The following is a 13,612-nucleotide window of genomic DNA, read 5'->3' as shown; positions in this document are numbered from 1 at the left end:
TCCCCAATGTGCCTTATTGCTATTATAAACTGGTTACCAACTTAATTAGAGCAGTAAAAACAAATGTTTTGTCATACCGTGGTATATGGTCTGATATACCATGGCTGTCAGCCAATCAGCATTCAGGGCTCGAACCACCTAGTTATAATAACACATAATTGAAATGTACACTCCTTGTTAAAATAAAACAAATGTGTCTCCCGTCCCCCTCTTCACGTAAAGCCTAAATGCCAACAGCATGGCAGGTTATGTGTTGTAATACAAATCTGCTGCTGAGCCATGAGATTGAACACCAGAGAATTGGCGTTACCTCCGGTCAGATGTGGTCAACAGCTTGGTGCTAGCAATCCTCTCGTTATCACTGCGTTAGTTGTTACTCCTTGACGGGGCATCATCCTCCAGACCTGTCCTGCATCACCTGGCCCTTTGAGCCAAGCACACGCGCCTCAGCTCCTCCTCAGCGGGTCCTCGCTCGACTTGATAATGAGGTCGCCGCATTATTATTTCAAGGTTATTTCCTTTTCTTTAAGGCCTTTATATTCAGATCCTATGGGAGTTCTTATTTTCACGGCGTTGCTTTGGACCTTCAGTGGAGGTAAGGAAAATCAGGGATTCATTTGTGAGGCTGCTGATCAATCAGTGTATGAGCGTATCCAGTGTTAGATAACGCGTATGTTAGCCGAGATCATAGCCTGCCTGTTCTAACAGCCTATAGGCATTTTAGTTATAGCTTTGCTTGGGACATTAGCTAAAACGTGTGATTGTAGGTTATTGATTGCAGTTAAGCGGAATGTTTATGCTATTTAGAGCATGTTTATATTTTGATAATATAGCCTATAAATAAAACGGAGGGGAGAATGGATTGTGCGACAATTCAACCAAAATGACAAAAGTACAAAAAGGTAAATTGGTAGGATATATCTTCGCTTTTAAGATTTAGGATCAAGATCGACTTATTACATAATTTGTTTAGAGCGCACCTTATCCGGTTGGTCAGTAACGCTAAATCTGTCCGTAGCCTATCCAGAAAGCGAGTTAGGTTTTCCCTGTGATTGCCTACATATTGATTGTTATCGCATGTGTGTGTATTGGATATACTCTTATGTAAAAATGACATAAATCAAGTGTATTTCTACATCAACCTAAATGTGAATTATGCTGTCGCGCACGACAGGTGACGAAAACAGTGCACGTGCGCTCATGTAACTGTTAAACCTAAATCTTTTACAACCATGTCCTGTCTGAATATCCAAGTATTGACCCGATGACCATGGTTTGATGTGAGCAGTTTTGTATCAGTGTCAGGGAGTGTTTTGGGAGTAAAGATGTATGGATGTAATGTTGTGAGAACGGGAGGGTAGGCTGTACATGTAATATAATATAAGTGTTAAATATAACTGAGCTTAAGGCTAATGCTCTGTGCGCACTGTGTAGAGGTGTTAAAGTCACCTATGTGTGTGAACATACAGACCCAAATCTCCTTGCCAATTGCCTTTGGTATACAGCGGGTGACTGGAGGCCTGCCAAGCCAATCAACATGGGATTGCAGCTTTAAAGGATCTGTGTCCCAGTTTAGGAAAAAACACTCTCCCACACAACAGCCCCGTTACCATTGACCTCCATTATCAATGACCAATTGATTGACGCACCACGGGAATAGCTTTATTGACACAGAGAAGGCAGTGGCTTTAATCAGATATGTCAGGGGTTCAGTGACTCAGTCGTTTAGCGCTTGTGTACAATTCATTGGACTCCCTGTGAGGCTGTGAACTAATAATATGGAGATTTCCACTTCCTCCTTGAGGGAGGATTACAAGGTCCTTTTCTGTCCTGTTASCATGTGACTGTCTTGGCCTTAAAAATAGATCCGGCTACTTTTAGGCCAAACAATTCAATGACTTTCTTTTTATTTCCTGGCAATGTTCAATCACCTCACTATGTATACAGTTGAAGTCGGGAGTTTACATACACCTTAGCCAAATACATTTAAACTCAGTTTTTCACAATTCCTGACATTTAATCCCAGTAAAAATTCCCTGTTTTAGGTCAGTTAGGATCACCACTTTATTTTAAGAATATGAAATGTCAGAATAATAGAGATGTCACGATGTTCGTAATAATGATGGTCGGACCAAGGCGCAGCATACTTCGAGTTCCACATATTTTAATTAAAGTGAAACTTAAGCAAATACAAAACAAAATAAAGAATAAACGAACCGTGACGACAATGCAATGGGAACAGGCAACTAAACAAACAATATCCCATAACCCACAGGTGGAAAAAAAATGCAACTTAAGTATGATCCACAATTAGAGACAACGATTACCAGCTGCCTCTAATTGGGAATCATACACAAACACCAACATAGAAAATAAACCTAGAACCCTACATAGAAATAATAAACTAGACTAAACACCCCTAGTCACGCCCTGACCTACTCTACCAGAGAAAATACAGGCTTTCTATGGTCAGGACGTGACAAGATAATTATTTATTTCAGCTTGTATTTCTTTCATCACATTCCCAGGGGGTCAGAAGTTTACATATACTCAATTAGTATTTGGTAGCATTGCCTTTAAATTGTTTAACTTGGGCCAAACGTTTCGGGTAGCCTTCCACAACCTTCCCACACTAAGTTGGGTGAATTTGGCCCATTCCTCCTGACAACTGGTGCAACTGAGTCAGGTTTGTAGGCCTCCTTGCTTGCACACACTTTTTCAGTTCTACCCACAAATTTTCTATAGGATTGAGGTCAGGGCTTTGTGACTTTGTTGTCTTTGAGCCATTTTACCTCAACTTTGGAAGTATGCTTGGGGTCATTGTCCACTTGGAAGACCCATTTGCGACCAAGCTTTAACTTCCTGACTGATATCTTGAGATGTTGCTTCAATATATCCACATAATTATCATGATGCCATCTATTTTGTGAAGTTCACCAGTCCCTCCTGCAGCAATGCACCCCCACAACATGATGCTGCCACCCCCGTGCTTCACAGTTGGGATGGTGTTCTTCGGCTTGCAAGCCTATCCCTTTTTCCTCCAAACATAACAATGGTCATTATGGCCAAACAGTTCTATTTTTGTTTAATCAGACCAGAGGATATTTCTCCAAAAAGTACGATTTTTGTCCTCATGTACAGTTGCAAACCGTAGTCTGGCTTTTTTATGGCGGTTTTGGAGCAGTGGCTTCTTCCTTGCTGAGCGGCCTTTCAGGTTATGGCGATATAGGACTCGTTTTACTGTGGATATAAATAATTTCCCAAGCTGTTTAAAGGCACAGTCATCTTAGTGTATGTAAACTTCTGACCCACTGGAATTGTGATACAGTGAATTATAAGTTAAATAATCTGTCTGTAAACAATTGTTGGAAAAATTACTTGTGTCATGCACAAAGTAGATGTCCTAACTGACTTTCCAAAACTATAGTTTGTTAACAAGAAATTTGTGGAGTGGTTGAAAAACGAGTTTTAATGACTCCGACCTAAGTGTATGTAAACTTCCGACTTCAACTGTACATTTAAAAACATGAACATGTAGTGTGTGTGCATCTATCAGTTCCACATACATGTCAGTACAYACACACAACAAGTAGGTCACATGGGGGAGAGGYGTTGTGCTGTGAGGTGTTGCTTTATTTGTTTTTTGAAACCAGGTTTGCTGTTCACTTGCTCTGAATGAGATGGAAGGGAGTTCCATGCACTCATGACTCTGTATAATACTATATGTTTCCTTGAATTTGTTCTGGACCTGGGGACTGTGAAAAGACCCTTGGTGGCATGTCTGGTGGGGTAAGTGTGTGTGTCAGCGCTGTGTGGAAGTTCACTATGCAAACAATTTGGTATTTCCAACATATTAATGTTTCTTTTAAAACAAGGAGTGATGCAGTCAGTCTTTCCTCAACTCTTATCCAAGACAGACTGGCATGTATAGTATTAATATTAGCCCTCTGATTACAATGAAGAGCAAGATGTGCTGCTCTGTTCTGGACCAGCTGCAGCTCAACTAGGTCTTTCTTTACAGCCCTTTACAGCACTTGACCATATCACAACAATCAAGATAAGATAAAACTAGAGCCTGCAGGACTTGCTTTGTGGAGTGTGATGTTAAAAAAGCAGAACATTTCTTTATTACGGACAGACCTCTCCTCATCTTTACAACCATTGAATCTATATGTTTTGACTATGATAGTTTACAATCTAAGGTAACACCAAATAGTTTTGTCTCCTCAACTTGTTTAACAGCCACACCATTCATTACCAGATTCAGCTGAGGTCTATAACTTAGGGATTGATTTGTACCAAATACAATGCTTTTAGATTTAGAGATGTTCAGGATCAGTTTATTACTGGCCACCAGGGGTGAAAGTGGATTTAATTTCTTACAGGTACGGGACACCGAAGTCCGCACACACATTTAGTTTTTTGCTCCAAAAATTCTCTGCTGACACTGACAAACAGATCAATAAAAACGATGTTATCTGATCCATATAATCGGCCTACGAAAAGGGGAGACACAATATGACGTCCATCTAACCTAGAGGAGGAAATTACTGTTCAAAAACAAACAAAAGTGGCACTGACCCAATGATAAAGACGGTGAATATGCACACTCACCAGGGATATGGCCGATGTTCTCCACTGGTGCCATTAAGATAGGCTACTGTTCGCTCAATTAATCATTTTGATAACTAAAAGACAGATTGGAGGCTTTTCATTGTAATCTCTTTACAGCAATAGCCATTTGGTGTATATATACAATATACAATACAAAGGTATGTGGACACCCCTTCAAATTAGTGGATTCAACTATTTCAACCACAGCTGTTGCTGACAGGTGTATACAATTGAGCACACGCTATGCAATCTCCATGGACAAACATTGGCAGTAGAATGACCTTACTAAAGAGCTCAGTGACTTTCAACGTGTATCTGTCATAGGATACCACCTTTCCAACAAGTCAGTTTGTCAAATTTCTGCCCTGCTATAGCTTCCCCGGTCAACTGTAAGTGCTGTGATTGTGAATTGGAAACGTCTAGGAACCACAACAGCTCAGCCGCGAAGTGGTAGGCCACATAAGCTCACAGAAGGGGACCTGCCTAGTGCTGAAGCGCGTAGTGCGTAAAAATCGTCTGTCCTTGGTTGCAACACTCACTAACGAGTTCCAAACTGCCTCTGGAAGCAACGACAGCACAAGAACTGTTTGTCGGGAGCTTCATCAAATTGGTTTCCATGGCCGAGCAGCCGCATACAAGCCTAAGATCACCATGCGCAATGCCAAGTTTTGGCTGGAGTGATGTAAAGCTCCCCATCATTTGACTCTGGGGCAGTGGAAACGTGTTCTCTGGAGTGATGAATCACACTTCACCATCTGGCAATCTGACAGACTAATCTGGGTTTGGAGGATGGCAGGAGAACGCTACCTGACCCAATGCATAGTGCCAACTGTAAAGTTAGTTGGAGGAATGGTCTGGAGCTGTTTTTCATGGTTCGAGCTAGGCCCATTGGTTCCAGTGAAGGGAAATGTTAACGCTACAGCATTCAATGACATTCTAGACGATTCTGTGCTTCCAACTTTGTGGTAACAGTTTGGGGAAGGCCCTCACCTGTTTCAGCATGACAAAGCCCCGTGCACAAAGCGAGGTCCATACGAGATTGGTGTGGAAGAACTTGACTGGCTTACACAGAGCCCTGACCTCAACCCCATCAAACACGTTTGGGATCAATTGGAACGCAAACTGAGAGCCAGGCCAAATCGGCCAACATCAGTGCTCGACCTCATTAATGCTCTTGTGGCTGAATGGAAGCAAGTCCTGTTACGAATTTGCAAAATGTACAATAGGTTACAAATTTGCAAAATATATATTGTTACTAATTTGCTCAATATATGATATGTTACGAATTCTAGCTAGGTGGCTAATATTAGCTAGGCTAGCAGTTAGGGATAAGTTTAGGAGTTAAGTTAAAGGGTTAAGGTTAGGGTTAGGGGAAGGGTTAGCATTTGGTGGAAGGGTTAGCTAACATGCTAAGTAGTTGCAAAGTAGCTAAAAAGTGGTAGAAAGTTGCTAATTAGCTAAAATGCAAAAGTTGTCCATGATGAGATTTGAACTCGCAACCAGCCACCCTACTTAAGTAACCATCTATCTTATGTAACCATACCAAACTTAACATATCCTACTCATTTGAGTGTCCTGGATTTACAGTTATTATGTTATGTCTAGTCTATGAGACCAGGCTGGGCAGCAAGCTGATAGGTCGGATATTTGAAACAGTAAAGGCAGCTTTACCACTATTGGGTAGTGGAATGACTACTGCTTCCCTCCAGGCCTGAGGACAAACACTTTCCTCTAGGCTTAGATTAAAGATATGACGGATAGGAGTCGCTATAGAGTCAGCAACCATGCTCAGTAGCTTTCCATCTGTATAAATTGTCAATGCCAGGTTTGTCATTATTGAATGATAACAATTATTGTTCCACCTCTCCCACACTAACTTTCAAACTTACAATGCTTTTCTTTCATTATTAGTTTTTTTTATGCATGAATACTGTCAGATGTGAAGCCAGACTTATTAGTCACTCATTTTGCCCCAACTCTTTCAACCATACAGTTTTTCAATTCCTCATCAAACCATGGAGCCTTAACAATTCTAACAGTCAGTTTCTTAACAGGTGCACGTTTATCAATAATTGGAAGAATCAATTTCATAAATTCATAAAGTACAGGATGCTCCTTATTAATCACATCAGCCCAATAAATATTTTTAACATCATCCACATAAGAGTCATAGCACAATCTTTTGTATGATCTCTTATACACTATTTTAGTCCCAGCTCTTTGTAACTTTGTCTTTCCTGGATATAGCCACTATATTATCAACACTGCATCCAATGGGTACGGATACAGCTTTAGAACGAAGTTCTACAGTATTAGTAAAAATGTGATCCATACATGTGGATGATGTTGTTCCTGTAGTGTTTGCAACCACAACACTTCAATAACACTTGACATGAGATCTTCTCTAAGCATTACAGGGATATGGCTCTGAATATATACAGAAACACCTCCCCCATAAGMATTCCTGCCTCTTCTATAGATGTTATATCTTCATATTCCTACTGCTGTATCATCAAAATAATGATCTAATTGAGTCTCAGAAATGGCTGTATGCGCTTATACAGTATGTGAACGTTATCTGATGTGAGCAAGTTAATGATTTCATGAACCTTATTTCTAAGGCTACATATATTAATATGGGCTGTTGTCAGCCCTTTCCTGGGTATCTTATCAGAGATAGACTTAATATGTAAAAGAGCAAACAAAGCAAGAGAAAAAAACGAACATTCAGCAGACCATTAATCAGTTGGTGTGTTATTGTTGGCAAAATATGCAATTATTTGGAAAGACTACATTTATTTCTCTCTCTCTCTCTAGTGGGATGCCTTCCTCTATCCTCCTCTCTACAGGTTGGAAAGGTCAGAGACAAAGCATTTGTGTTATCGCTCTGATTTTTTTATGAGTGTATTATAACACTTCTAACATATTGTGGTTATTGATATTGATGCTGCAATAGCTAATTGACTGTGTCTGACTGTCCTCTGTGTGTGGGTGTGTTTGTCTGTGGGTGTGTTTGTGTGCGTGTGCTCTCAGGTCGCTGACTGTATTCAGGACTCTCTGAAGAGTAACGGCGGTGTGCCACATTCTGGCTGTGACAAACGGAAAACAGGTGACAGCGCCTACCTTATCTCTTATCTGACAACCTCCCTCAGCTGCACAGAAGCACTAGGTCACACAGTGCACTTTCTACCTGTATTCACTATGACATTGTAATGCGTCAACATTTTGATTTAGTTTATCATGACGATGGAATCATTACTTACTGTACGTGAGGAATATCCTTTTACATTTGACTATAATGCTGTTCATTATTTCATCCATTGAATCAATCTTCCATTACAAATATTCACGGAAACACCTGTCACTCAGGCAGATAGGTATGATTATGTGTATTTTGATAAGATGGACATGGTCGGTGTTGAGCAACCAGTGTTGTGTTGTGTTGTGCAGGTGATGCTGTCAACAGGCACCAGGGTCTCCTGAGAGAGCTGCAGGAGCTAGCCCAGGAGGGTCAGTCTGACTACGGTTATTAGCTAATACTTTACTAGTGAAGTAACCAGGGACGGACTGGGATCAGAAATTGGTACACAGTGATATGGAATGTCAAAATATACTGATTTATTAACAGAATCAGTCTAATTGTTGCAATAGCTTTGCTATGCTATGTTGGTTTTAGAGTCAGGTAATTAAACATGTAAATAACATGTAAATCAAGATAAAATCTTTATAAACGTGTKTTGTTGTACTTGTTGTAATATGCTTTAAATTGTACAGTAACTATCTACCTAAATTTACTTTATTCTTACAGAGAGGGAAAAAGAGAGAGAGTATGGGAGGGAGAACGAGCGATATGAGGAGAACCAGGCTGAGGGASAGAGGGACAGAGAGGGGAGGAAGGAGGAGCAGAATAATGACAAGAAGGAGACTGAGAAAGAAGAACTGAGMGAGAAAGAGACGAAGGCAAAAGGGGTAGAGGAGGAGGAGAAGGTGGAGATGAAGGACAGAACAAATGAGGAGATAAGAGAAGAGCCCAGACTGGAGGACAAAAGGGGGGATGAGGAAGAGAGCGCCAAAGAGCTGGAGGAGCTCCTCGCAAAGGAGATAAGGAAGATAGGAGAGGAGGAAAAAGAGGACAGGGAGCTTGAGGAGCTGCTCAAGGAGCTGAAGAAGAAAAGGTACGAGTCGGTGAAGGAGAAAGAGCTCCAGAGAGGGTCAGAAGCAGAGGAGAAGAGGAAGAAGGATGAGGAGGAGGAGGAGCAGAAAAAGGGAGAGAAAGAGCAGCTAGATATTCTTGAGAAGGAAGAGAGGAAACACAGCGAGGAGAGGAAGAACAACGAGGTGGAGCTGCTGGTGGAGAAAGGGAAGGTGGAGCGGGAGCTCAAGGAGCTGCTGGAGGAACAGGACAGCATGAAGAATGTGGAGAAGGAGAAAGAGAGGGAGGAAAAACAGGAGGAACTAGCGGAGCTCCTCAAAAAGATGAAACGTGTGCAAGAGGAGGAGGAGCGAGAAGAGGAGGAGAGGAAGAGAGGGAATGCCGGGGATGAGGCGAAAGTGGACAAAGAGAGCCAGAAGGAGGGAGAGATTCACAAGGAATTGGAGAAGGTAAAAGAAAGAGAGAGTGAGAAGGAGGTTAAGGAGCCTCAGCAGAAGAGAGTGATGGAGAAAGCGAGTGATGAGTCGACCCGTCAGTTTGAAAAGGAGAGGAACAGGGACGATGATGACGACGAATGATGAAGAAGCAGATGAGGAAGATGAGATGAAAACAATGAGGATTGGGAAGAGGAGGATGAGGACAAAAGGAGGATGTTGAGGAGGATGAAGGAGCGGTAAGTGGGCGAGAGTCAACAGGTTTTAGCACAACTGAGCCTGTAAAGTTGATATTGTAATTATTAATTGACTATGTCTCTGTGTGTGTGTGTGTGTGCACCTAACACACTGTCTGACCTGTTCTGTGTGCCTACAGGAGCTTCTGGAGATTGAGGCAGAGCTGCGAAAGTGGCTGCAGAGCTTCGGGAGCTTCACAGGAGTCGTTAAGTTCTAAATTACACAGACAGACAGACAGACAGACAGAACAGACAGACAGACAGACGACAGACAGACAGACAGACAGACAGACAGACAGACAGACAGACAGACAGACAGACAGACAGACAGACAGACAAGACAGACAGACAGACAGACAGACAGACCAGATAATGACACAATGCAGCTCTTCTCTCTCATGCTATCACACACAGAAACACACACAACTAACATACTTAGTAACATGGTATAATCATAATGCTTTTGATGGGATGTACTTCTGTAAGTAGTTGCATTTTAGTACAAGCATACAGGACACTTCTCCCCATCCCCTAACTCTCATATTGCATTCAGAGATGACAAGTTCTTTAGATGTCAGTCTTTCTGTGTGCTGCTTATCAAAGATTGTTTAGTAGGCAAGATTTACAACCTTGCAAAGCTATAGTTAGTCTTCATCTCATGATACGTGGGAAAGAGGTCTCCTTTATGATATGTCTCGTGTATATATATTTGTGCAATAATTAAAAATCAGCGTGTAGGATTTGTTAAGGTCACTGTGGCTTTTAATGTAAGCAATGTATCACTGTTATTTGTAATATTGACATTTCGATTCCTATGATTGATTTCCATGTGTATGTCAACAAAATGCAAGGATTGTGCTATCTGGCTAATGCACTGTTAATAGCAGACTGTTAATGAAGAACTGAGGTAACACTCCAGGAGAATCTTAATTGCAAAATCCTTGCGTCCTCTCTCCTCGCCTCCTTTTCAAAAGTCATTGTAAGAGTAGACCAAGAGGGGAGGGACATCTGGCTTTCTCATCCAATGGTGTTTGAGAGGAGATGAGGACGTGAGGAGTATTCAACTGAGATCTTCCTCAGAAAGAGGTGTGTGACCACGGAAACCTCTTTAGTATTGATGTACACTAACCGTCAAAAGTTTGGGGTCACTTAGAAATGTCCTTGTTTTCCATGAAAACATACATGAAATGAGTTGCAAAATTAATAGGAAATATAGGCAAGATGTTGACAAGGGTATAAATAATGATTTTTAATTGAAATAATAATTGTGTCCTTCAAACTTTGCTTTCGTCAAAGAATCCTCCATTTGCAGCAATTACAGCCTTGCAGACCTTTGGCATTCTAGTTGTCAATTTGTTGAGGTAATCTGAAGAGATGTCACCCCATGCTTTCTGAAGCACCTCCCACAAGTTGGATTGGCTTGATGGGCACTTCTTACGTACCATATGGTCAAGCTGCTCCCACAACAGATCAATAGGGTTGAGATCCGGTGACTGTGCTGGCCACTCCATTATAGACAGAATACCAGCTGACTGCTTCTTCCCTAAATAGTTATTGCATAGTTTGGAGCTGTGCTTTGGGTCATTGTCCTGTTGTAAGAGGAAATTGGCTCCAATTAAGCGCCGTCCACAGGGTATGGCATGGTGTTGCAAAATGGAGTGATAGCCTTCCTTTTTCAAGATCCCTTTTACCCTGTACAAATCTCCCACTTTACCACCACCAAAGCACCCCCAGACCATCACATTGCCTCCAMCATGCTTGACAGATGGCGTCAAGCACTCCTCYAGCATCTTTTCATTTTTTCTGCGTCTCACGAATGTTCTTCTTTGTGATCCGAACACAAACTTTTTTCMAATCTTCCTCTGTCCAGTGTCTGTGTTCTTTTGCCCATCTTAATCTTTTCTTTTTATTGGCCAGTCTGAGATATGTMTTTTTCTTTGCAACTGCCTAGAAGGCCAGCATCCCGGGGTCGCCTCTTCACTGTTGATGTTGAGACTGGTGTTTTGCTGGTACTATTTAATGAAGCTGCCAGTTGAGGACTTGTGAGGCGTCTGTTTCTCAAACTAGACACTCTAGGGTACTTGTCCTCTTGCTCAGTTGTGGGGCCTCCCACCGGGGCCTCCCACTCCTCTTTCTGTTCTGGTTAGAGCCAGTTTGCACTGTTCTGTGAAGGGAGTAGTACACAGCGTTGTGTGAGATCTTCAGTTTCTTGCCAATTTCTCACATGGAATAGCCTTCATTTCTCAGAACAAGAATAGACTGACAAGTTTCAGAAGACAGGTCTTTGTTTCTGGCCATTTTGAGCCTGTAATCGAACCCACAAATGCTGATGCTCCAGATACTCAACTAGTCTAAAGAAGGCCAGTTTTATTGATTCTTTAATTATCACGACAGTTTTCAGCTGTGCTAACATAATTGCAAAAGGSTTTTCTAATGATCAATTAGCCTTTTTAAAATGATAAACTTGGATTAGCTAACACAACGTGCCATTGAAACACAGGAGTGATGGTTCCTGATAATAGGCCTCTGTACGCCTATGTAGATATTCCATTWAAAAAATCTGCCGTTTCCAGCTACGATAGTCATTTACAACATTAACAATGTCTACACTGTATTTCTGATCAATTTGATGTTATTTGAATGGACAAAAAAGTTGTTTTTCTTTCAAAAACAAGGGCATTTCTAAGTGACACCAAACTTTTGAACGGTAGTGTATTTCCTATGCTATAACAGAACAAGGGTCAAAATATAATGATATAAAATAATGTTATATAATAAGTTGAGCATGATTGTTCCTTTAGTTCTTTTTGTTTGTAGTTTGGGTCACCGAGGTGGTCAAAACTAATAGAAATGGAATGAATGGGAATGTCCGTTCTAATAATTATATTTCTATGGTCAGGGTGGCGCCCCAGCTCTTCTCCCAGCTTTGCACTCTTATCTTAACCAGCCAAGGAAGTCTAAAGAGAGGAGCGACTACACTCAAGCCATTTCCAGTATTTGGTCATAATAATCAATGACTGTTCTAAAACGTTGTTTTTAAGTTGGTAAGATATTGATATTCATCGTCGTCGTTTTTCATAGTTTGTGATCTCCACTGTTACACAACCATGTTGGAATAAGAAATGTTAGGAAACAGTTCCCCCACATTTTTTATCAATATAAGTGCATTATGTGCTATACAGTTGCATGGTTAATAACATAGGTGGAGGAACAACAATAACTGCAATACAAGAATGAGAATAAGAAGTCAGCTTATTAAAACCTATAAAGCTATAACAATGTACATATTAAAAACAAATAATGATGATTTTCTGTAAATGTGCTTTGTTATGTCATTAAAATGCATCATAAATAGAAGTTTAAATATAAACACTCCTTTTCTATCTAACATATTAATTTACAATTATAAACTGGGTGGTTTGAGCCCTGAATGCTGATTGGCTGACAGCCGTGGTATATCAGACCATATACCACGGGTATGACAAAACATTTATTTTTACTGCTCTAATTTTGTTGGTAACCAGTTTATAATAGCAATAAGGCACCTTGGGGGTTTGTGGTATATGGCCAATATACCACGGCTAAGGGCTGTATCCAGGCACTTCGCGTTGCGTCGTGCTTAAGAACAGCCCTTAGCCRTGGCACATTGGCCACATACCACTTCCCCTCGGGCCTTATTACTTAATTATATAACACTGGTAACTGTTGGGACTCATAGGAAACTAATATAAAACACATCAACACCATGTAAGAAGTCAGGCTACTCACTACGTGTTGTGAGATTTACTCAAGAATGTATACAATTTCAACATTTAGAAATGTATTAACCAAATGAATTTTACCAGCAAATGGTTGTGGATTGTAAGTGGGATGTAAAGGACAAATTAGTGGAAGTCAACATTTGTAATTGTACTGGCCCAATCAGAGTCCTGCATCTGTGCCTACTGTGTCTTATATGCTACATGTCAATCAATAAAAGCACAGTATATAATATTTCTCAATCATTGTTACTTCTATAATAGTAGTGGTTGGTTGTCTTCATTCACTGATCACAGTTTCTGTCTATTCATACAAAATCCTGGCACCTATGTATCTGCAAGAAGAGGTGACTCAGACCCAGTTTATGAGATACAGTATATTTAAAGGCAACCATTGTCAATTAGGTGTKCTACTTC

At 40.9% G+C, this 13,612-nt stretch overlaps 1 protein-coding gene across 2 annotated transcripts; it reads left to right on the top strand.

Moving 5' to 3' along the window:
• The first annotated feature begins 362 nt into the window (after positions 1 to 362).
• Positions 363 to 12,865, top strand: LOC111957636 (golgin subfamily A member 6-like protein 24). 2 transcript variants are annotated; one of them, XM_023978532.2, is made up of 7 exons: positions 363 to 595; positions 7,432 to 7,472; positions 7,648 to 7,723; positions 8,065 to 8,124; positions 8,423 to 9,440; positions 9,578 to 9,643; positions 12,337 to 12,865. In XM_023978532.2, exons 1-5 carry the CDS (start codon positions 484 to 486, stop codon positions 9,343 to 9,345), a joined length of 1,212 nt encoding a protein of 403 aa, XP_023834300.1. In that variant the 5' UTR covers positions 363 to 483; the 3' UTR covers positions 9,346 to 9,440; positions 9,578 to 9,643; positions 12,337 to 12,865. The 2 variants fall into 2 exon arrangements, with proteins under 2 accessions (XP_023834300.1, XP_023834291.1); XM_023978523.2 differs by having other exon boundaries at positions 385 to 595; positions 8,065 to 8,139.
• Positions 12,866 to 13,612: the final 747 nt, after the last annotated feature.

Source organism: Salvelinus sp. IW2-2015, linkage group LG4p (genome assembly GCF_002910315.2).
Source record: "Salvelinus sp. IW2-2015 linkage group LG4p, ASM291031v2, whole genome shotgun sequence".
NCBI classification, from domain to species: domain Eukaryota; kingdom Metazoa; phylum Chordata; class Actinopteri; order Salmoniformes; family Salmonidae; genus Salvelinus; species Salvelinus sp. IW2-2015.
The sequence above is the reverse complement of the archived record's forward strand: the minus strand, read 5'-3'. Positions and strand labels throughout refer to the sequence as shown.